General features: G+C 41.8%; 1 protein-coding gene and 1 long non-coding RNA gene across 4 annotated transcripts in view; one reads left to right on the top strand and one right to left on the bottom strand.

Annotated features, from left to right (window-relative positions):
• The window catches only part of spg11 (SPG11 vesicle trafficking associated, spatacsin), a 79,330-nt gene that overhangs the window by 51,955 nt on the left and 1,526 nt on the right, over positions 1 to 25,849 (top strand). For 2 of the 3 annotated variants that reach the window (XM_042108676.1, XM_042108677.1), the window contains exons 35-38: positions 6,178 to 6,285; positions 8,328 to 8,496; positions 8,667 to 8,743; positions 10,122 to 10,277. In XM_042108676.1, the coding sequence (XP_041964610.1) occupies positions 6,178 to 6,285; positions 8,328 to 8,496; positions 8,667 to 8,743; positions 10,122 to 10,277 (510 nt within the window). Of the gene's footprint in view, positions 1 to 6,177; positions 6,286 to 8,327; positions 8,497 to 8,666; positions 8,744 to 9,158; positions 9,311 to 10,121; positions 10,278 to 25,849 lie in introns of those variants that run through there. The other variant, XR_006034898.1, reaches the window with a different exon arrangement.
• On the bottom strand, positions 1,744 to 25,677 carry LOC121723347. The gene is made up of 3 exons (XR_006034931.1): positions 25,556 to 25,677; positions 5,744 to 5,758; positions 1,744 to 1,754 (listed from the first exon to the last, which is right to left on the bottom strand). It is a non-coding gene; the product is annotated as an uncharacterized LOC121723347 (long non-coding RNA).

Below are 25,849 nucleotides of genomic sequence, written 5' to 3' on the forward strand. Positions count from 1 at the left end.
AATACAGATATGCGCTAACAAGTGACTAGTAGTTGAAGGACTTCGCTTAAACTTAATATACTGTTCCAAATTCGCTTGAGTATAAACTATCCACTTTAACTAATGTCAGTAATGTTATTCAGCTAGTTGTCATTTCAAAGAAATTACACTTCTCCGTTTAAAATGTTACCTTAGCTAAGAGGCTAGCTAGCATGCTAACAACTGGACAGTAACTGGCAGCAGCATCGTCTGATATTAAGTTATTTTATTACAAATCCGAACACTAAAAAATTACACTTTTAGGCTTGAAATGATCCCAAACACTTACAGATTATGACAAAATGTTCCAAAAAACCCTCAACAAATCCAGAAAGACATAATGACCAATTTATTGGTAAAATTCCACAAGTCTCCATTGACATTAGTGCAGCGAGGGTTTACTCTGGTCTGCATAAAGGGGGATTTCCCCCCCTCCCCCTTGCAATAATCGAACGCGGAAATTGTCGAACGTTTGCGCCTCTCGCTCCGCTTTAACCCTCTCTGTTTAAACTCTATTTGAAGTTTAATGTCGGCATGTCGTCTTTAAAGTCGACATGTCAAGTTTAATCTCGTCATGGCAAAAATATATTTTTTCTTCATGTGTAGCCCTTATACTCCGTCGTACCTGAGCACTACTAAATTGATCTGAACAATTTATTTATTGACTTTTTTTTTCTCTCTTTCCTTTACTGAATTTTACCTTCACTGTAACCATCCTACCTCTTTGTAACATATACCTCAGGTGGCTTTACACACCATGTTCTATTCTCTACACCTAACTAACCTCTCACTTATCATGTATACAGACCTTACTGCCATGTAACTGACCCTAGGCAGATGGGTCAGGCCCTTGAGTCGTGGATCTGCTCGAGGTTTCTTCCTATATGTATCTCCAATTCTAGGGAGTTTTTCCTCATCCCTGTTACTCATGGGCTCTCCCTGAATGTTTTAACACTCTGAGCGCCATGAGACGTGTAATATTTTGGTGCTCTATAAGTGAAATTAAATCCTTCCGGTTCCGGCGCCGACGAGAGAGGCAGCCTGTCGAGGTAGCTCCGTGTCTTTGTGTTTTTTCTTACCGTCTTTTGTTTACTTTTTACTTTTTTTTTTTACTTCGCAACTTTTTTGGATTTCGCACTTTGAGGAGTGTTTTCATTCTATCCTATGGATATGGATCTATTACAATGCTCCAGCGGCAACAAACTTGTGTACACAAGGAATCAGCTGCTTGCAATACGACGGAATGCTGGTAGGGTTCACGTAAACATCCTGGAGGAGCTGTGGTGCTTTCGGGGGTGCAGAGCGGGAGTTAAAGTGAGGACTAGGCGTCGGGAGAAGAAGTGGAAACACAAGCCCTCAGTTCCTTCGATGGTTATGGGAAACGTGAACTCACTGGCCAACAAGACTGACGAACTGGCTGCCCTGGTAAGAAATCAGAAGCTGTACAGGGATTGTAGTTTGCTATGCTTTACGGAGACGTGGCTAACAAGCCATATCCCCCCAGCTAACGTTGAGCTGCCCGGCTTCAGTGTAGCTCGTTTGGACAGAGACAATAAACTTTCTGGCAAAAAGAAGGGAGGCGGACTGGTGCTATACATAAACAATAGATGGTGCAATCCCGGACAGGTTACAGTGAAGGAGACTGTATGCTGTAAGGATGTGGAGTTACTAGCGGTCAGTCTACGACCATACCATACAACCAAGCTGCAAGATAACAACATGAAGGAGGTGTGGGACTGTATGAAATCTCTGCAGCTCTGTGGAGGGAGACCTGGACAGGGCGAACCAGCTGAACCACTTTTACAACAGGTTCGATTGCCCATCCCCCAGCCCCCACCCCACCTCATTACCAGTGCAACACTCACCCCCACCATCACTGGATATTGCACCCCTCCCCCACATGGCGACCACGAACAACGAGGTGACAACGACCTCAGTCAACAGCCATCAGACACACAGACCCCAGATGCCATCTCCATCTCCTCCATCATCACTGCTGATCAGGCTATCGCACCTCTCCCCCACATGGTGACCACGAGTAGTGCGGCAACAATGGCTTCAGCCAACGGCCATCAGTCTCTAGTCACACGACAACCCTCACAGAAGCACCCCTCCTCCTCCTCACCCTCCACTCCCTTCATCCCCCCCCATCATTACAGCGGATCAAGTAAGTTATCTTTAAAAAAAAAACTCCATCCTCGTAAGGCAGCCGGGCCTGACAGACTGTGTCCAAGGCTGCTCAAGGCCTGTGCTGCTGAACTGGGGGAGCCACTGAAGCACATCTTCAACTGGAGTCTACGTCTCGGACAAGTTCCAACACTGTGGAAGACATCATGTCTCACCCCCGTCCCCAAGAAACCACACCCCAGCGAGTTTAATGACTTCAGGCCTGTCGCTCTAACATCACATGTGATGAAAACAATGGAGCGACTGGTCTTAGGTATGTTCAGACCCCAGGTATGCCATGCACTAGACCCGTTACAGTTTGCATACCAGGAGAAAGTGGGCATGGACGATGTCATCACTTATCTTTTACACAGGACACATTCTCACCTAGACAAGGGGAAAAGTGCTGTGAGAATCATGTTCTTTGATTTCTCAAGTGCTTTTAACACCATCCAACCCCTCAGACTGGGAGACAAGCTCTTGCAGATGGGTGTGGACGCTCACCTGGTAACCTGGATTACAGATTACCTGACCGAGCGACCACAGTTCGTCAGACTGAAGAACTGCCTCTCTGACACTGTGATCAGCTGCACCGGAGCGCCACAGGGAACTGTGCTCTCTCCAGTCCTGTTCACCCTGTACACATCTGACTTCTGCTACAACACCGAGTCATGCCACATGCAGAAGTTTTCTGATGATACTGCAATTGTGGGGTGTATCAGGGACGAGCAAGAGGAGGAGTTCAGGAGCCTGGTGGAGGACTTTGTGCAGTGGTGTAAACTCAATCACCTTCAACTAAACACTTCAAAGACCAAGGAGATGGTGGTGGATTTCCGCAGGTCTAAGCCCGCTCTGCTACCAGTCTCCATTGATGGGGTCAATGTGGAGGTGGTAAGTATCTGGGTCTCCACCTGGACAATAAACTGGACTGGTCAGCCAACACTGATGCACTCTACAAGAAAGGACAGAGCAGGCTGTACTTCCCGAGGAGGCTGCAGTCCTTCAATGTGTGCAGCAAGCTCCTCAGCTTCTATCAGTCTGTTGTGGCCAGCGCCCTCTTCTATGCAGTGGTATGCTGGGGAGGAAGCACAAAGAAGAAGGATGCTGGGCGACTTGACAGGCTGGTAAGGAAGGCTGGCTCTGTAGTGGGAGCTGAACTGGAGTGCATCACTTCAATATCTGACAAAAGGACCCTAAACAAACTGATCAACATGTATAAGTATGCATAGTCCAAGGCACTCTTCAAAAAAGGTTAAAAAAGCTTTAATAGGTAGGCTTAATCATCATGCTAAAATTGCCAACATGTTTCGGCCTTGGCTAGGCCTTAATCAGGGCAAAATCTATTACAGACAAGGTGTTCAGACGAGTAAGATAAGTCAGCTGTTCAACTAACACCAGCTGACGTGGGCGGAGTTAGGTAATTACAATGAGGTCTAGACCTTAACACATTATCACATATACATACAAGCAGACACTAGGTGGAGTCCATATCAATTCATCAACATAGCAATGTAATAAAAACAAATAAACAATCACACAAACATGGCTCATCGAATCTACAAGAAAGCCAACATTTCAATAGTCATTCAATCCCGGGGCTGTCATAGCATTCAGTTTGTATATCCAACGACTTTCTTTTTGGTTTAATATTTTTTGTCTATCCCCTCTCCTAGATGTAAAAGGCACATGATCAATTCCTATGACAGTAAATACAATAGTTTTGTCTATATGCGTTTCTTTGAAGTGTTTTGTCATTGCATAGTCACAATTTCCTGTTTTTGCGGCATATCTGTGCTCAGCTAAGCGGTCCTGTAGCCGTCTTTTTGTGCGCCCCACATAGAAAACGGCGCATAGAGAACATTGTAAAATATAGACGATAAATGTGCTCTTACAATTTATAAAATGGTTAGTAACAAATGTGTGTAGTGCCTGACGCGCTTCTGGTGACTATGGATGTGGAGGCCCTGTACACAAACATTGATCACAACCAAGGCTTTATAGCCCTAAGACACTTCCTTGACAAACGCCCACACCCACACAGCCCCCCCACTGATTTTTTGGTGGAGCTAACTGAATGGACATTAAATAACAATGTGTTTTTATTTCAGGATAAACTTTTTAAGCAAATCAAAGGCTGCGCAATGGGGGCGTGCTTTAGCCCATCGTATGCGGGCTTGTTCATGGGGAAATGGGAAGAAGACGTCGTATTTAATGATTGCAATGTCTTTAGGGATAAGATCATATGGTGGGATAGATTTATTGACGATGTAATCTTGTGGTGGAGTGGTACAAAAAATGAATTATTGGCGTTTCATCGATACTTAAATGCAGCGAATTCCAATATTAAACTATCCCTGGATTTTGATAAAGATAGAATACATTTCCTTGATCTTGAGATTCATAAGGATATCCAGGGGTATCTACACTCGACAATATTTAGGCAGGTGGCACATAAAAACACGTTGCTACATGCGAAAAGTTTCCATCCACCTACACTAATTAGGAACATCCCGTTCGGACAATTTCAGAGACTGTGTCGGATCTGCGATAATGCACAAGATTTTGAGGTGTAGAGATGTATAATCGCTTCAGACAAAGGGGCTACTCCTCTAAAGTTCTATTTGTTTTTATTACATTGCTATGTTGATGAATTGATATGGACTCCACCTAGTGTCTGCTTGTATGTATATGTGATAATGTGTTAAGGTCTAGACCTCATTGTAATTACCTAACTCCGCCCACGTCAGCTGGTGTTAGTTGAACAGCTGATTTAAATTAAAGCTTTTTTAACCTTTTTTTGAAGAGTGGCTTGGACTATCCATACTCATACATATATTTTTTCTACCAAAGAGCACCTTCACATTTACTTTAAATTACCAAGAGTATTACGCCGCAGCCCTCCAAACTCATCACAAACTGATCAACATCTTGGACAATGAATGTCATCCGCTCTACAGCACTATCAAAAACCAAAAGAGCTTGATCAGCTGGAGACTTCGCTCACTGCCATGCACAACTGAAAGGCTGAGGAAGTAATATGTTTCTTAGGGCCATTGAACTGTTCAATGCCTCACTAAAGGGAAGAGGAGAGAGAGACTTCTCTGCTTAGTCTGTCTGCCTCTCCACCCTCTCCATGTGCATGTTTAGGTACTGACTGCCCACTACTGCTTACTACTGGTTTACTGCTGTTTTACTAATGTACACAGCCTAATGTTTTCACTACTGTTTTACTGCTACACTGTTTTTCATGCTATATTAGCACACATGATCAATGGCTGCGGTCAGGCTTCTGCTACAATACTGAATGAATGAATGGCTATAACCCTATTACCTCAACCTGTTCTTGCACTGAAATAGTTTTTTATTTTACCTGGTCTACATTATACTTTACTCTCCTATTTGTCCATATTATTTATGCTGGTCTGTAGACCTTACTCTTGCACTGTTGGACTAATGTTGGACTACTTTTTGCACCTTCACCATGACACTCACTCTCTTGAGCACCTTGCCATGCACACATAACTAAGGACTATGGTTGGACTACTGTTTGCACCTTCACCATGACACTCACTCCCTTTAGCACCTTACCAGTCCCGGCCCTGTCACTATAAGCGTCTTATGCTTGATCACCCTCAAGCACATTGGACTTTCTTAATTTAATTTATATAGTGTATTTAGTATTTAATTTTGTTAGTTTTCTTATCTTTCTTATCTTCTACTGTCTTTATTGTACAGTGGAGTTTAGTTATATGTTTATACTTATACTTATGTTTACCATTTCTGCTGTACGTGCATGTTGTGTGTGATGTCTGTATGCTACTGATACCCTTGAATTTCCCCTTGGGGATCAATAAAGTATCTATCTATTTATCTATCTATCTATCTATCTATCTATCTAAATTGAAAATTTAAAATGGATTGAGCTAACTCTTTCTGTAACAACAATCACTACCAACATTGTTGTAAAAAAATTGTCCCATTTAAATCCTACAGGTACGCCTTCTCACTGGCATTGGGAGGTACAATGAGATGACATACATATTTGACTTGTTAAACCAAAATCACTGCTTTGAGATGCTGCTCAGGAAGAAGGTGGAATCAGTAAGTAATAAGCTCATAAGGAATCATATTTTACATCAACCCATGAACCTGCTGTTGTTAGCACCTGGTGAGCAACATGAGCATCCTATGCACAAGTAGGCTATATACTAATACTCCAGATATGGGCACAGGCTAAACTTCTACAGTCTTACAGCAAAAGTTAACGCAATTATTGCAGTGTGGATTAAGGTACACTTTACTTTTAATGGAGAAAAGACACTGACTCATTTCTAATATGACTAATTAGCATCCCCTTCCATTATCCCATCCCCTTCCATGGCCATTATAAAGAAAAAGCTTAATGTTACAAAATAGCAATCTGTTTTTTACTTTTTAGCACAGGAGATGATGATTATGGTGTATTTTAGAGTTCATGAATTTGGACATCATTGTGCTATATTGTAACATTAAGAATATATAGAAGAGAAGACATGTTAAGCCTTGTTCTAAATTCATTCAGTTTAGTTTTCATAAGTGGCCAGACCATGTAATTAGTCTATTTCACCATATGCCATTGAAGCAGCACCTGCACTTTCACCACTGAATTTAAAAATGTACTTTGGGATCGATAAAAGATGTATCTATGTCTGTTTCTTCTCTCTCTCTCTCTCTCTCTCTCTCTCTCTCTCTCTCTCTCTCTCTCTCTCTCTCTCTCTCTCTCTCTCTCTCTCTCTCTCTCTCTCTCTCTCTCTCTCTCTCTCTCTCTCTCTCTCTCTCTCCACACACACTCTCTCTGTATCTGTCCACCAATCCATCTACAACCCCAAAACAGAAAAGTTGGGACGTTGTGTAAAATGTGAATAAAAACAGAATGTAATAATCTGCAAATCTCTTAACTCATATTTAGTTGCAAAAAGGACACAGACAACATATCAAATGTGGAAAATGACAAATTTGACTATTTCATGGAAAATATATGTTAATTTTGAATTTGATACCAGCAACATGTTTAAAAAAAAGTTGGGACGGGGGTAACAAAATGCTGGAAAAGTTGTGTAATCTATCTAAAGCAAGAAGCGTCTGTCTGTCTGTGTGTCTGTCTGTCTGTCCTAATGTCTGTGGCACGCATATCTCGCTGATCGTTTGTCAGACTAATTTCAAACTTGGCAGGTGTCTTTCTGCTGCAAGTGCAGTGCCAAATTTGACGTTGTTTGAATACTAAATGCAAAAGATATCGTTAAATATATCGGTAAAAGAAGCACACATTGGCTTTCGCCGCTAGCCACTCCCCCTCCCACACAGCACTGTACTGTAAGCTACCAGTGAGGATAGAAGCAGGGCTTTGGCAGAACTGGATCAGTGTAGGTTACATAGGTAAAAATTTTGCGGATTTTGCAACAACACGCCAACACACACAGGTATGCAGTGGCTCTTCAAAATTACAGTACATAAAAAATGATGTGCAATAAACAGACACTTCGAATAGCCCAGGCTACTAATTCCAACTGCAAGGTCCTAAATTGAAACGAGCGATAATGGTCCCGAATTAAAGAACTTCTCAGAATGCCACACATGCAAAGCATAACCAGCGACAAGCAACGAGTGGCAGACAGAGTGTGATGTCACTTATAGGCCAAAATGGTTTGTTTTCTCTATCAAGTTATTCAATAGGCTAAGCATTATAGCCTTGACTCAAAACAGCTGTTAGGATTATGTCATTTTGATTTGTCACACGCAGCCAAATTTTCATTTTCAACATTTGATATGTTGTCTATATCCTTTTTGCTGCTAAATATGGGTTTACGAGACTTGTATATTATGACATTCTGTTTTTATTTGCATTTTACACAACGCCCCAACTTTTTCTGTTTTGGGGTTGTATAAATCCACTATAAATCCATGTCTCTTTGTCTTTGTGTCAAAAATCTTTGAAAAAAACCTTGCATGTTGCATCCCTAATTTAATAGCCAGAATACATAAATATGGTGTGTGCATTTATTTATTTATTTATTTATTTATTCATTCATTCATTCATAGTAAGACCTTTATGTTTCTCTGTTATGTATGTTGCATATCTGATGTCCTGAGTATATGTTTTGTAGAACACCAGGCTCAAAACTGCTCTTCTGGACTACATTAAACGTTGTCTGCCATGTGACAGTGAGAAGCACAATATGGTGGCACTGTGTTTCAGCATGTGTCGTGAGATTGGAGAGAATCACGAGGGAGCTGCTCGTACTCAGCTCAAAATTATTGAGTCCCAGCCATGGAGTGAGTAAAGCCTTACAAAAGTAACTTGCAATATAATTTTACAGGGAAATCTAAAATGTTGTAATCTTCCATCACCAGAGATTCTGTGAAAATATGATACAGGTGACAGAATTCTGTGACAGAATCAGAACAAATGTTTTTCACCAATCGAGATCTTGTTTCATGTGCAGTTGTGACAGCTGAACTCAAGAGTGCCCTGATAAAGGTCCAAACTCTCTTTAAAGATGCTGCTGAGAGTCTCTTCAAGGTATGTTTTTAAAAAAAAAAAAATCTTAATCCCTGCAAGTCTCTCTCTATTCTACTTCCAGAAAAGCTGACGATAAGCTTCAAGCAAAAGTTCATAAGCCTCCAGCGCAGCTTCTTAAACTTTTGTATAAACTTTTTGCAATACCACAGAGAGATCCAAATACGTTTGTTGGGTTTCCCAGTAAACACACCCTGGAGCAACAGGGTATGCTTAGAATCTGTATATAGATTGTTCATTCATTTTAGTTCTTTATTGTTTGCAAAGCATGTTTTAAAACCAAAATGGGGAAAAAAACAGGGTAACAGAATATCACCAAATATTCTAGAGCATGCTTTTCAATGACGGACACTTTAGACAATGCAGCTAATTACATTGCGTCTGCATTCTATAATGTCCGTCTTGTGCTCTGCTCAAGCTTTCATGCAGGGAATGAACAGCAATGGCTAAAAGAAAAACAAGAATGCTAACTTTAAAGGCGCACAAGAAAAAGGCCAGCTCCACATTTAAACCAGAATGCTTCAATGAAACCGTTCAAACTGAAACCAGGGATGGTCCAGGTCCAGGATGGTAAGACGGTCAAGCATATTTAGCTATGAAGAAGCTTGTGGGGTGATCTGAAAATTCTGCTTGGAGTCAAAGCCAAAGGCGGGTAACTTAACTACTGGGAAAGCATGGGCTGAGTAGAGACTTGATCACTTAAAGCATCACTTGATGCAACATTTACACTGTAGTGCTGTGAAGATTTTGCACAATCATAAGTATGAAACTTTTATTAACCAGCTTTTTAGTGAGAAAGGAATCACGAGAGAGACGAGCTGATTTGTAACTGTAACTGTTTTGTAAAAAGTTAACTGATGAATAGTGTATGATGTGCTTGTGTTCACACGGCAATTGTGGATGAAAGTACTGACAGAAGATAGAAACGTAAATCCAATGGGAAAAAAATGCTTTTCGATAAAAACTTTTCATACTGTACACATCTTGTTTAGTCGTCATTACCTGCTTGGTCGGCATCTGCATTTACTCCATGTTGGATTGTAGACAGGCGTGCATTTGACATTTGAATGGAGATGGATGAATGAACAGATTCATTTCATAGCAATTATATTATTATCAATTGGCCCTAATGGACATCCTAGACATGCAAAAATGATAAGGAGCTATGGAGATGAAAACATCATGAAATCCTGTGAGCCTGGTCAACTATTTCTAGAGAGGCCAACTGATTATTATAATATTAAAGTTGTTGACTTTGCCTTTTAAAAGTTACACTGTAACAACGAGGGTGGGCATACATTTTGGTTGTAAAAAACTTGTGGGATACTATGCAGTCCTTTTTAATATTTCACTCATCCTCTCTGTCCCCTGGTGTCTATAGGATTCGTGTGTGCGCCAGGCAGTGCGTTGTGTGAAAATGGCTAAGCTTGTCACTCTGCAGCTTCACCTTCTCAATCATGGCCACAGTCAACGTGTCATCAACTTGCGCCAATCAGAGCTGCTGACCGTCATCCTGGAACTGCCCCACTGCTACCAGGTATTGACCCATGTTTTTCCCCATGTAGGTCATATCATGCCAAATCAGCCAAAATCTTGAACATTTCTGAACTAAGGTCACATGAAATGAGGGGTGCATGCAGGGACATTGAAACCATTTAAGTAGACATTTTTATTCCAAGGGTCTTTCTTTCTTCTTTAAGTATATGAAACCAGTGCAGTGCCCGTTCAAGCATGTCATTCCTGTGAAACTAGTGCAGTGCCCGTTCAAGCATGTCATTCCTGTAGAAAACCCGTAGCCCCAATTACATGCCCGCAGGTAGGCCTGCTTTAAAAATATGATGATAGGGAAAAAACATCATTCCAGCTAAGCATTCAATAATGAATACTGAATATTATAATATATTAGCCTATAATTAATGTGCAGTAAGCAGAATTTATGCATGGCTGCATGTGACATTTCTACAGATCTAAGCCTAACAGCTGTTTTTTTTTTTTTATTGTTAAAGTGCTTGTTGAATAACTTCCTGATACTGAAGACGAACCATTTTGTGGAATGATGCATCATCGTTTTAAATTTGCAACGATGTGACTCAATCTCTGGTAGGCTAGGCTAGCCTAGGCCTATAAGTAACATCACGCTGACACGCTCTGTCTGCCATTCGTTGTCTGTAGCTGATCGAAATGACATAAGCCTAAAGCTTTGATGTAAGGCTATGTTTAGCCTACTGAATAGCTTAACGATATAGAAGTCTTTGGTAGCATAAGTGACATCGCTCTGTCTGCCACTTCTTGTCTAGCTGTCTTCTGAAACGTTAAATTCAGGACCATTAGCCTATCGCTCGTTTCAATTTGGGACCTTGCAGTCGGAATTCAAAGTCTCAAGTCCAAAGTAGCCTGGGCTATTGGAAGCATCAGTTTATTGCACATACTTTTTATGTAATTTTGAAAAGCAATGATACAAGGATACAAGGAAGTTTATCGTCACATGCATATAGTTACTGGAAGTAAGAAATGCAGTGAAATTATGTCTGGTGTCAGCCTATTTGTGCATTTATGGGGGGGGGGGGTAAAGTGTAGTAGAAGAGGGGTTTAGTACATTAAGTGGCAAGGGCTGCATAAGAAAGGTGGGGGAGGATTGGGATTGGGGGGGGCCACCAACAAGGAGCACCCAAGAGCAACAGGGGCAAGGAAAAACTCCCTTACCAAGGAAGAAACCTTGGGCAGATCCACGGCTCAAGGGGCTAACCCAACTGCCAGGGGTCTTGGTGTGTGTGTTGGGGGGATGACAAGGGAGATGGGATAGTGTGCTGTGTATGTGGGGAGAGGGCAGTGTGCAATATGTGTGTTGGAGAAGCTTCTGAATGTGCTGTGTATTGGGGGGGGGGGGGGGGGCAGTGTGCTGTAAGTATGTTGGGGATGTGTGTTGGAGAAGCTTCCTGATGAAATAAGGTGCTGTGTATGTAGGGGAGAGGGGGGGGGGGGGGTGGCCTGGGGATAAAAACTTCTCCTGAGTCTCTCAGTTCTGGCTTTGTAAGTAAGTAAGTAAGTAAATTTAATTTATAGAGCACATTTAAAACAGTTTCCACTGACCAAAGTGCTGCACAGAGGATATGGCTAAAAAATAAAAGCAAATCAGAACAAGCAAAATATAAAAGGCAAGCACAGAGAGAAGCAAGACAAATACAGAAATACAATAGACAAATAGACAGCCCTAAACAAATAAATAGCAGCAGTACAGAAGACACTTGAATATCAAAGTCAAAGTCAAAGTCAGCTTTATTATCAATTTCTTCACATGTTCCAGACATACAAAGAGATCGAAATTACGTTTCTCACTATCCCACGGTGAAGACAAGACATATTTTTCCAATTTAAGTCCACAGACAAACATAACATTCAAGTAAACAAAAAAGTAAGTAAATAAGTAAATAAGAGGGCACATATAATAATGAAAAAATAAGAGCAGCAAAATTTGGTTGAAATTGTGCATAGACAGTCAATAAAATACTAGTGCAAAGTCAGGCCAATAAAAGGCTTGGGTAGTTCTGTTTGACCTAAGTAATAAAGAAAGTGGCATAGTGGTGCAAGTTATGTAAGAGCAGCAGAAGTGTTGTGTTTTCAGGACAACAACACCAAGTTGTAAAGTGTACAAGTGTGCAAGTGGAGTAGTGCAGGCGGCCATTGTGGGTCCAATGTCCAGGATGTTATGTAGCTGAGGGTGGAGGGGGGAGAGGAGGGAGAGAGTTCAGCATCCTTACAGCTTGGTGTATGAAGCTGTTGGTGAGTCTGGTAGTGCGGGAGCGCAGGCTTCTGTACCTCTTCCCAGAGGGCAGTAGATCAAACAGATTGTGAGCGGGGTGACTTGCATCACTCACAATTTTGGTCGCCTTGCGGGTGAGGTGGGTGGTGTAAATGTCCTTCAGGGAGGGGAGTGAAGCACCAATGATCCTTCCAGCTGTGTTCACTATGCGCTGCAGGGCTTTCCTGTTGTATTCAGTGCAGCTTCCGCCCCACACAGCGATACAGCTGGAGAGGATGCTCTCAATGGTGCCTCGGTAGAATGTGGTCATGATGGCTGGTGGAGCACTTGCTCGCCTGAGTTTCCGCAGGAAGTACAGGCGGCGCTGAGCTCTCTTCGCCAGTGATGCAGTGTTGGTGGTCCAGGAGAGGTCTTCACTGATGTGCACCCCCAGGAATTTGGTGCTGCTCGCTCTCTCCACCACAGCACCGTCGATGGTCAGTGGCAGGTGTTGGGTGTGACCTCTCCGGAAGTCAACAACAATCTCTTTGGTCTTGCTGACGTTCAGCAGGAGGTTGTTGTCCCTGCACCACGTGGTCAGATGGTCGACCTCCAACCTGTATTGAGTCTCGTCGCCCTTGGTGATGAGACCCACCAGAGTTGTGTCGAATATGAAGAAGAGAGGAGAGAGATGGACAGCTAGGAAGCAGGGAAGGCCAAGGAGTAAAGGTGGGTCTTTTTGCTTTTTTTTTTGCTACCGCAAAAGCTCTATCGCCTCTTTGCTTGAGGTGGTTGCGGGCCACAGAGAGAAGACCCTTGTCGGCAGATCTAAGGGACCTGGATGCTGAGAGGGGATGGAGGAGGTCTGAAATATATGAGGGAGCCAACCTATGTAATGCCTTATAAACAATCAGAAGGACTTTGAAGTGGACCCTAAAGCTAATGGGGAGCCAGTGTAAGGATGCCAGAACAGGGGTGATGTGTTGGTATTTCTTGGTGCCAGTAAGCATCCTAGCAGCTGCATTTTGTACCAATTGCAGAAGAGAAAGTTGGGACTGGGGGAGACCAAGATAAAGGGAGTTGCAATAATCTAACCGGGATGTAACAAATGCATGAATTACTGTTTCTAAGTCCATGGAAGACAGAGAGGGTTTGAGATGGGAAATAATTCTCAGCTGATGGAAGCTACTCTTGATAACAGAACTAATCTGCCTTTTAAAACAGAGCTCTGAATCAAGGATGACACCTAGATTTTTGGCATGTGGCTTGACAAAAGAGGAGAGGTGGGCTAATTTTCCTTCAATCAGGGGTCTAGCTTTAGAAGGACCAAAAATTATGACCTCTGTCTTATTATCATTTAGCTAAAGGAAGTTATTATTCATCCAGCACTTAATATCCTGGAGACAATCCAGAAGAGGCTGAATGAAGTTATCAGATCTTAAGGGCAGGTATAGCTGGGTGTCATCAGCATAGAAGTGAAAAGAGATGTCATATTGCCGGATGATGTCACCAAGGGGGAGCATGTATAAACAGAACAGCAAAGGGCCCAAAATGGAGCCTTGCGGGACCCCATAAGAAACAGGAGCTGAGGAGGAAGAGGAGCAACCAAGGGATACTGAGAAGGTTCTGTGTCTGAGGTAGGAGCTGAACCAAAGTAGTGCTGTCCCCTTTATGCCTACCCAGTTCTCAAGACGGGTAAGGAGGGTGTTGTGGTCCACAGTATCAAACGCTGCGCTGAGGTCCAATAGAACCAGGATTGCATTTTGACCTGAATCTAGAGTGAGAAGCAGATCGTTGGTGACTTTTAGCAGAGCCGATTCAGTACTTTGGAGTGTTCTAAAACCTGACTGGAAGGGCTCAAGGATGTTATGCTCAGTCAGGAAGGGAAGCAACTGGGCCAGCACTACTTTCTCCAGTACCTTGGAAAGGAAAGGGAGTTTAGAGATGGGGCGGTAGTTATTCAAAGAATTTGCATCCAGGTTGGGCTTTTTAAGCAGGGGTTGGACCACCGCATGCTTAAAGCAGGCAGGGACAGCACCAGATGTCAAACAGGAGTTGATAACTAGCTGTATGGAAGGGCCCAACACATCAAAGGCATCTTTCAAGATAGGAGAGGGGACAACATCACCAGGGGAAGATGTGGGTTTCATACAAAGGACTATGTCCTTGAGATCTGCTAGCTATACATCAGCAAAGTGACTGAAAGTAAATAAAGGGCCTGAAGACACCTTAACTGGGGGGGAAGGCAGAGGAGGGGGAGAGAACAGTGCTATGATGTTTTCGATTTTATCAATGAAAAATTTCTTAAATTTCTCACAAGCATCAATACTTGGAAGGGAGCCGGTGAGAGTGGAGGGTTGGTGATTTGATTAATAGTGTGAAACAGAATTTTGGGTCTGTTAGCATGTTGATTAATAATATCAGAGAAGTATTTAGCTCTGGCTTCTTTGGCGGCTGCCTGGAAGGATGATAAAGTAGATTTAAAAATGTCATGGGAGACTGTAAGAAGGTCTTTTAGCCATTTCCTTTCAGCTCTCCGGCAGGCCTGTCTGAGTGAGCGGGAGGCATCATCTAACCAGAGATTTACCTTGAGATTTAAATTTCGGACGCTTTGTGACTACATAGGCGTCTTCTTGATTTCAGTGGTAGGAATAATCCATTGTTAGGATGAGAAGAGTCCTTCAGAATCTTTTGGGCTCTTAGGAGTACTCTTCTGGAATAGATATCTTGTAGAGCAGGGAGTTGAGTTCTTATAGTACGTTCAGCTGAGCGCACTACTCTCTGCAGAGTACTACAATCTCTAACTGTGGAGTTCCCATACCAGGTGATGATGCTACCAGTTAGAACACTCTCAACCGCTTAAGTGTAGAAGGCCTTCATGATGGATGTAGAAACTTTGAATTTCCTTAGCTGACGAAGGAAGTAGAGTCGTTGTCTGGACTTCTTCAGAACATATTGAGTGTTAACAGTCCATGTTAAGTCTTCAGTAATGTGGACACCAAGGTATTTAAAACTTGTGACTCTCTCTACAGCAGGGGTCTCAAACTCAAATGAGCTGGGGGCCAATTCTGCCAACGTCATCTGATTGGAGGTCCGGCTATTTCTGAAAATGCAATGTTCTTTTTTTCAAATACCACATAAAACTGCAAACAGAAAGTGCAAGTGTTTTTATCTAGTTTTAGACACCTGTGCTAGCAACCTTAGCTTATAAATAAAAATATTTTAACATTTTTAAACCTGGCAAACTATAAGAAAGCAACACCATTGGATTTTTATATCAAAATTTCAAAAGGCCATTGCTTGAAAGTGGTCAGAGATAAGGTCCTACTGTAAATGTAAAAATCTTTGAGTAAAACTAAATTTACCCATCTAATTTGCCACTGGATGGCAAGCACCTCAAATTATGCACATTTCAGTAAATACTGGATGAACATATTTGAGCAGGTTTACTTTCCTTTTTTCATATTACCCACATAACAAATTAACAGGAAAACATCTAAGATGTATACCAACACCTAAGATGTATATGGTTTCTAAACCACAAGGCCTACAATAAAGTATTCTGGTCAAATCAGTTCCTATCGCGGGTAATCTGAGTACCCAGAAGTTCGCATCATATTGCGGGTGACTTTGTAGTTTAGAGCCCTATTTCTACTAGCCCTGCTGTCTGTACCACATCCATTACGGACACTATCATCACGATTACCACTGCAACCTCCAAGCTATGTTGGGCAGATGGTCGAAATAAGCATGGTATGCTTAGCGGACACCGTCGCATAAGCTACACGCAGACGCACCTCTATTCAATAGACGATGGATCATAATCTCCAAAAGGATATTCTTCTTCAGATTTAGAATAGGTGAATAACATAGCCTACCTAAGACTTCATCACACGTAAACGTTTTTCAACATTTGGTGTAGGCCTATTTCTGCTTAATTTCTGTTTCAATTTATGCAACACTTTGGCCTGCATCGCTTCCGCGTCATTACAAATGCACGTCTTTGTGTTTCTCTCGTGTAGCCTAATACAAGTATTTCCTGAAAACTTTGCGCAGCGATTTTGGGTTTGAATGAAGCTCTGGATGTCTAGCACATAGTACAAATGAGATTTGTCACCGTACTTGGAACTATCGTCTATTTTAATCAGTATCGTTGTTTGTCGCAATTAAAAATAGTCTGAAGGGCCGGATTATATTATTATTTTGACATACGTCGCGGGCCGGGTGTTTGAGACCCCTGCTCTACAGGTTGCCCGCTGATCATTAGTGGGGTGTAACTGTAGTTCTGCTGCTGCCTTCTGTAATCCACTACCATTTCCTTGGTTTTATTGACATTCAGTGTCAAGCTGTTAGATTGACACCACTGTGCCACCTCATCAACCTGATCCAAGTAGAGCTGTTCATTGTTGTTACTAATCAGGCCCAAGATCACTGTGTCATCTGCAAACTTGATGATGGAGGTATGACTACTGTTGGCTTTGCAGTTATGTGTGTAGATGTTGTACAGCAGTGGACTCAAAACACAGCCTTGGGGAGCACCAGTGCTGATGGTTAATGTGTCAGATGTCAGACCCCCCACTCTAACCACTTGTGAACGGTTGGTGAGGAAGTCAAATATCCAGTGATACAGGGTGGTGTTCAGTCCTAAGGCCTTCATCTTTGTGACCAAGGTGAGAGGTACTATCGTGTTGAATGCTGAACTAAAGTCAATGAACAGCATCCTCACATAATTCCCATTCCCCTCCTCCAGGTGAGTTAAGGTGGTGTGCATGAGGTTTGAGATGGCATCCTCTGTAGACCTGTTGGCTCTGTAAGCAAATTGGAGGGGGTTGAAGGAGGCAGGCCACTACATACCCGTGTTTGTTGGCATGTTCTTCCAAAATCCGTGACATGATAATCATCCAAACATCTTGCATCTTAACCCGTGATTCAGTGCTGCCAAAACTCCGCTTATCCTCTCTCTATCTCTCTGGTCATGAGCTGTGCTGTCTGAGATGGTCCTGCGCTGTGCTGTGTCAGAGGGGGAGTCAACGTGTGCTTCTTTTACCGATATATCTAAACAACGTCAAACTTGGCACAGCACTTACTCGTGCCCGTAGCAAGACACCTGTTAAGTTTGAAATCAATCAGACCATCGGTTCGAGAGATATGTGAATAACAGACAGACAGACACACACACACACAGACACACACACAGAGAGACAGACGTTCCTGCAATTTATAGATCGATATACAGTGGGCTTCGCTTTCAAATGGCCACTTCAGTCGCGCATTACGAGGCGTGAAGCTGTGTGAAGCTTTACCTCGATTTAGGCTACTTGAGTATGGCTTAAGGCTTGACTACACGGCGGTAACGAAAATCGAAATCGAAATTTGCTGTCTACATTATTGTCAGTGTTGGGGTAACGCAACTACGCAAATCAAAACAGTGGTGTGATAATTGAGCCAGTAGAGAAATAACTGTTCAGAATTAATCTGTAGCCTTGGGTAGGCTTCTGCGGCGTTTTTAACAGGCTACGCTATAGAGGCTTAGACAGCTACAGTATGACCCACGTTTTGGTTTCGTAAATTAATTTGCCCTACTTCTTGACTGCAATGTAGTCAATTGACTGTTTGACATGTCATTTTTATTTTTCTGTACAATAAACAAATACATCTGCTTTATGCCGCAGAATTACATTCATATTTGGAACGTCCAATGCATCGTTACACTACGTTAGTGTTTCCCAAAACCATAGTAGCAACGAACGTTCGCAACCACTATCGTAAAGTTGTGTAGTTACAACTACACCTCTCGACCTGTGGTAGAATGCTAGTAGAAGCATAGTTCCAGGGATCTTCATGTCAAAGACGTCACTGACGCCAGTTATTTGTTTGCAAATTAATAATTATAAATATATTTAGGTTTCTAATTGATATTTACACTTCTAACCACCATACATCCATATTTTAAAATGCCCAAGGCAGAAAATACATAAATTAAAAGTCAATTTGCAGCCATGTGCATGTAAGTAAAAGTCACACACCTGCAGATAATAATAAGGTGGTGCGCACTTTTTGACAAGTCAGCTGAGAATATGTAGCCTTTGATTTTCATGGAGGGGGGGAGGGGGGTCCTTGTTAGTTTACGCAAACCAAGCCAAGAAGGCTGATTCTGATTTTGATAATATGATCTGCACAAAAGATAAACTTAGGTAAACAACGATATCAATATTGTACTATAATATATATAATATATCAAAATCTTAACCCAGATTCGAACTCTTGGACAGGGGACTGGTAACTGCTGTGCAACGCAATGCGCCACAGAAGTATGTGCAGGTGCCCATTCACGTGCTACTACACGTCATTAACTACCTTAGTCCAGACTACTGAAGTTTGGAAACTATCATGGTCCAAACTTACAGTACTATGTAAGTACGACAGTTTTGGGAAACAGTCGTAACTTACATGTTGGTTAGTTGAACGATGCATCCTGTTAGTAAAAAGCTAACCTCCGTAGTTGTACGGGAAACACACCCCAGATCAGCTTGTAGGCCATTAGCAATCTGTTTATTTTATTTTATGAAGCCTACACAGTAGATCACATGCCACATTTTCACTTTCAATAGACAGATGCAATAGCCATTGGTCAAGTATTGAGTATAAAGCAATTAAGATAGTATGAAGTACTTTTTGTATAGGGTACTATCATAAAGATTCGTTAAAATGAATAGCATTTTGCAACTTGACAAAACACTGGATTAAATATCGTAGGCACAGGAGAAAACTTGTACATCCATTGGCCCGTGGGGAGATCACATGCCAGTTGCCTCTCCCATCAGTGCTATGACTCGTTTGGCTGTGAGCTTGTTTCGCCAAAAAAAACTCTATTGCAGATATCAATGCGTCTTTGTTCATGGGTTTGGGCTCACAGCAGAGGCTTAGACAACTATGACCCACGTTTTGGTTTCGTAATTTGCCCTACTTATTGACTGCAATGTAGTCAATTGACTGCTTGACAGGTTATTTTCACACTTGGCCAGCCTATAGAACGGGCACATTTTGGAGAGAATAGAGAATGTACGCACGCCAGAATCTGTAGGCTATTTGTGGCTGGTTACCAGCAATGTTTAATGCATTAACTCAAGACGTCAAACATTTTCTAAACAATACAAACAGAAAGGATGCAGCAGGCAGCAAATGTAGAAGAGTCATTTCCAGTGGAAAAACAAAATGCTGAATGAAGCCCAAAGATATGATGGCATATCTGGCAAGTTGTTATTTTTTGAAGACATAAATGGTTGGGCTATAGGCCTAGTTTGGAAGAAGGAGACATAAAGTGTGAGCATGCCACACTATCCACAGCTGTGGTAGTGGGGGTAGGAGGATTACTGTTAGCGCAGGATTTATATAAAATTCTTCAACAGAAGGCCTGCCTCGAATGCAGGCTTGCCCAAAAAAAAGGCCTGTGGTTTGCGCAGCCTACAGTAAGTAGGTCTTAATGAGTTAGGAGTCCTCTAGACTTCTTTTAAGCTGTCTCAAAGGTGGAAAGTTGCGTTCGTTGGGGGCAGGGCCGGATTAACAATTCATAGACCCTTGGGAACAAATGTCTGATGGCCCCCCCTGCTCCCCAGCCAACGTGAATCGGGCGGTCAGTTAATAGGCCCATTTAAGGCACGAGCGCATCTGTGAAGCCAAGCCTCACCAAGTAGCCCGTTTGTTTACAACTAACATTACATTTAATTAAGCTGCTTATAGGCTATGCCGAAATAGTTTCAACATTTTGAATATCAGTGTCGGGTGAATTAGGAAATGCCTTAAGGCTGAAAGCTGCTTGGGATCCCCCCTGCAAGCAATAACCATACAAAAAGTTAAAAACAGATGACATGATGCGCGTCACTGACATAATGCGCAAATAATATAGCCTAGATATTCCAATATATTCGAATACATGTGTTTATTTTAGAGGGGATATTCGAACGTCATTTTTGAGCAATTTTGACAGTCCTAGTCCACTGTAGGCTACGCCAATCGTCTATTAACACCTTCCACCTAACCCCGGTGAGTGGGGGTCGCTATAATGCGTGTGAAATAGCACCATTGAGTAGCCTATGCGAAATAGCCTTAAAATCGTTCCGGTGTTGTGTGCCTTCTGGTTTCTCCACCTACTGGTTTCCTTGCGCATGCATGTGCTGCAGCAGTTGTCAGACATTCACAAACAAGTTGTTTTAGGCGGTTTGAAGTCACTTTTCATACGCCATGGGCACTCGGCTACATTACAGCCACTCGGACAAAAGACATGTAAAAAAATATATGTTTTGAAAACTAGCATTAAACTGGATTCGATCCCGCAAAAGCAACACACGCGTAAAAGAGTGATTCCCTACTCTTTGAGCCAACTAATATGTTACGTGAATCAATTAACTATTGTAGGCTACCATTAATTAATAACGTAGGCAACACCCAGGTAACATGTTGTCCAGGCTATCTGAAACAAGGGGTTGCCTCTCATCTACAACAACTCGTTACCTTGGGCTGCTACAGTCGTCAGTGCACTGTGCACACTGCACAGTAGGCCTATGCTACTCTTTGTGGTTGATCAACTAAAAATAAAAGATGTATTTGGTGATGACGTTATTGTAGGCCTAGTAGACTAAATTCTGAGAAATTAAATGGTACGAGAAACAATCTACATAGCGCACCAGACCGCGATGTCTTCAAGGGTTGAATGAAGGGAGTTTGCAAAAATTAGTGTATTTCAATAAACATTCTTAATTTTTGAATGTCTTTGTCAGGGAACATCTGACTTTTAAAAACCCTAGGCCTGGTAGTCGCTCAGACAAGGAGTTATAAGATATTAAGATTATAAGATTATAAGGCAATACCATTTGTGTCACCTAATGCAGTTCAGTGAATTAGCAAGATAACATCAGAAGCCAACAATCATAAAGCACCTGTGCGCGCGCGCGCTCTCTCCCCTGCGCATGAAGCTGTCTGCGTGTTGTAGGCTAGATTTGCGTGAGTTCTTTCTATTTGCTTTACTTTTGTGAGTTGCGACCACCTAGGCTATGTTATAGACGTTCAATGAGGTACCAGTGTTTAGCTGTGTCACAAAACGATAAGCTTTGTCAGACTACTTTTAAAATGATATTCAGGGCTATATACATTTTAAATATACAGGGCTGAAGACCCGACAAAGCCTTGCGTTAATTCTTCAGGTGGGAAGTGTCAGGGATTTTCATACGAGAGACGCTCTCATTGGTGGTTAGTATATGGAGTAGGGAATTGACAGCAACATATCCAATCACATTATGAGAGATGCTGAATTTAACATAAACTGCGATGTTTGATTTTAAATTAATGTAAATTTAGCCGGGACTGTAAGCTGCCACACGTGGGTGCTCGATGTTTTCAGTGGGTGCCCGAGAGACGGAGCACCCAAGGTATCGGCGCCTATGACAAGCGTATCTTGCGGTTGCATCCATTGCATGCAATGTGAACATCTGGGATTGGGGAGAGCACTAAATGCTCTTCTGAATAAGCACGAAGTCAAGCCTTTAAATGAAAAACACTCTTTAATAATCAAAAAAATAAACGCTAATGAAGTAAACTTGTGACCATCAAAAATCGTTTATCGCCTGTAACTCCATGATAACAGGACTTAACAGTCCTGGCATTTGGCTGAGCAACGGAGGGTAATATGCTCTATATTTTGTCCAAATGATGTTTGTCTATCATCGTTGCACTCGGAGAAAACCAGAATGTTTAATTTGTCCTGCGTTTCTTCTACGGCTGCAAACGGGATTCACTCGCCGTTAACCAAATATTTCTTTTTTAGGGCAGGGCAGGCATATTTCTGGCTATTAAATTATTTCTAAACCAGTCTGCTAAAGTCTGTAGTGAAGTCTGTGTAGGGTTTTCCAGCTCCATTTCTTTTTATGAGACACCCTGCTCACTTGAGACCTCTGCCAGTTGTTGCAGCGTCACTGGAAAAATACAAATTAAAGTCGCGTGATGCCGAGTGATCCCGTGCGCGGACCACGAGGGAAGCTGGCCAAGTCGAAGCACTGCCCACTACAGTGTACTGACCTGAATATGATACGTTTTTTTTTTTCTCAAAATATCTCTGAAGAAGTGGGGTCGTGTTATATTTGGGGCCTAGACAAAAAAAAAGAAAAAACCCGTATATGATGCCGTATCGATATTTTGTAACCAGTATTTTGAATGAAGTGGGCACTGTTCACAACAGTGGCATGATCCTGAATGATGGAGAGACAAGATAATCTCGAACAAAGTTGTTCAAAAGTAGGTCAAGTTAACTAACAATTGAGAAGGAGCTAGCCTATGATGGCAATTTTAAAATCATATGTTGATTAACGTGATGGCAAGCCCAGAAAGAAAATCCCATCAAAATCATCAAAATCTGTTTCATCACTGAGACTGTTTTTGAGTCACATTGTTGCAAATTTCATATGATGATTCATATATACTGTTAAGAACAAAATTATTCATACCCCTAGCAAATATTGATGTACAATAATTTTCTCTTCACCAATATGTTTGTTCTGACTGAAAATGACACTGCAACATGCCAAAAGGTTGTAAGACAATGTGGTAGAAACATGGAATCAAAAAAATAATAGTTTTTATCTTTTTTAGCATTTTTTATGAAAAATGGTGTGTCCAAAATTATTCATAGCCTTTTTAAATAATCAATGGAAACATCTTTATTTGCATTAACAACTCTCAAAATGGTTCTTTTAATACCTACCAAGCCTCTCCATGTCTCCACAATGATTCTAGACTGCACCTTTTTAACAGCAATCTGGGTTTTGAGTCAAGAGCGATTATTTGCTATCCCTCTGGCCTGGCTCCCTTTTTTGACGGATTGAGGTCTGGACTGCTGGGCCACTCTAAAATGTTGGTATTGTTTTCGGTTAACAATTTCTTGCCTTGTTTAGCTGTATGTTTTGGATCATTGTGTGGTTTAATGGTCCAATGCAGGTCTCTCTGCAAATTTCTCAATTTGCCCCTTGTTTTAGTGTTACCGTTTACTTTGAGAAGTTCACCAGGTCCCATTTTCTGAAAAAAGACCCAAAACTAATACATTTCTATAGCTATTCTCCACATTGTGGATGGTGTTTTGGTGGTTGAAATGTTCACTCTAGGGCTGGGCGATATGGCTGAAAACAGATCACGATATAAGTATTTCATATCAGTCGATATCGATAATTATTGATTTTTTTTTTTTTATCTATTTCAGATAAGGACCAAAAGGGAAAAAAAGTTAAATTTCAACCCTTTTATTTTAAACTTAACCTTCCTCTGATTTTAATCACCTCAGTTATCAATCAAAGCAAACAGGGAAAAGAAATAGCAACAAAAACACTAAAATAAACAAATGTGCACATAAGTCTGAATGAAAAGCAGCACTGGTTGAAGCCTGGAAATATTGTAAACAAAGTAGCTTAATTTGCTAGTTTATCATACTCTACTGGTTAGACTGTTTCCCCACGTGTGTTTAAGTTTCAAATGAATACCTTTTCTTCTTGGGACAGGCCCGTTTGAGTCTTGGAAAGTACTTTTCCATTTGCATCGGGATTGAGATGATTAGAACTTAGCAGTAAATTTGAATGGAACAGTTTTGAACAAATTCGTGCAGCTTGCTAATGATGCTAACCGGATCGCAGCTAAAAAGGTGTGGTCTACAATCATTGTGGAGACATGGAGCGGCTTGGTACATATTATAAGAACCATTTTGAGAGCTTTGATTGCAAATAAAGATGTTTCCAGTGATTATTTTAAAAGGGTATGAATAATTGTGGACACGCCATTTTTTTACGGCACACATTAAAAAGAGTTTGGGAGTAGTAGGTTGAAGCTTTTGATAGTGGGTGTGGCTTCACCCCTATTTCCAATGTCTATACTACCCAGCTAATGTGTGACAAAATGAAAATAATGTAGCCTATGATCTATGAAGGGTTTGACACTGAAGATTTTTGCCTGTCTTTTAAATTAAGGGCTTATGCAGCCCTTGCCACTTACTTGCCATTATCTACTAAACCCCTCTTCTACTGCACTTTTTACTTTTTACTTACTTACTTACTTACTTACTTACTTACTTACTTACAAAGCCAGAACTGAGAGACTCTCAGTTTTTATCCCCAGGCCACCCCCCCCCCCCCCCTCTCCCCTACATGCACAGCGCCTTATTTCATCAGGAAGCTTCTCCAACACACATCCCCAACATACTTACAGCACACTCAGAAGCTTCTCCAACACACATATTGCACACTGCCCTCTCCCCACATACACAGCACACTATCCCATCTCCCTCATCCCTCCAACACACACACCAAGACCCCTGGCAGTTGGGTTAGCCCCTTGAGCCGTGGATCTGCCCAAGGTTTCTTCCTTGGTAAGGGAGTTTTTCCTTGCCCCTGTTGCTCTTGGGTGCTCCTTGTTGGTGCCCCCCCCCAATCCCAATCCTCCCCCACCTTTCTTATGCAGCCCTTGCCACTTAATCTACTAAACCCCTCTTCTACTACACTTTACCCCCCCCCCCCCAAATGCACAAATAGGCTGACACTAGACATAATTTCACTGCATTTCTTACTTCCAGTAACTATATGCATGTGACAATAAACTTCCTTGTATCCTTGTATGTCTCTTGTTTTGGTAGAAATAAGTCCTCAACATTTTTTTTCTAAACAATGAACAAATTGTGGGTGCACTTTTTGTGCATTAACTAGTCAATTATGCTGTTAACTTATGGAGCGAGATAGCTGTCAAAATATTCGTGTCCACAGATTTGATACACGTGCGTATTTGTCTGTAGCTGTGCATAAAATAAATATTTGTGAATTCTCGAATGAGTCCAGTCGTATATAAAATATATTGTGTGTATTATTCTGGCGACTACCGAAGTTCCTAGCACACACTTACTTTACAGTTTTACTTCTACGTCAAATATTTGGCACCAACATAGATAGCGTTAAAGTTAGCTGATGTTTCGCCATGCAAGACTAGACAACAGCATGCGGCATTGTGGCAACTGGCAAGATTTAAGATTAATACTGTTAAACAAAACTTACCGTGATATGTTTGTTCGGAACAAAATCCTTTCGGTTGATGTTCACAATCCACTTCTGACGAACAGCTTGGTCTTCGGCTCGCCCTGGGAATCTGTGTAGTGCTTATGTATGGTGTTACACAGGGGCAGGCTGTGTAATAACGGCGGGTGAACTTATATATTTTTGTTCCATATCTGTATTTTCCCACTGCTGTTGTAACAGTCGAACACACAACAGGTTCTTCCCGACATCGTAAGCCAAAAAACGAAGGGAAAAAAAGACGATTAGTTCAACTCCACAGGTAGCTATCACAAA

Source organism: Alosa sapidissima, chromosome 11 (assembly GCF_018492685.1).
Source record: "Alosa sapidissima isolate fAloSap1 chromosome 11, fAloSap1.pri, whole genome shotgun sequence".
NCBI lineage: Eukaryota > Metazoa > Chordata > Actinopteri > Clupeiformes > Clupeidae > Alosa > Alosa sapidissima.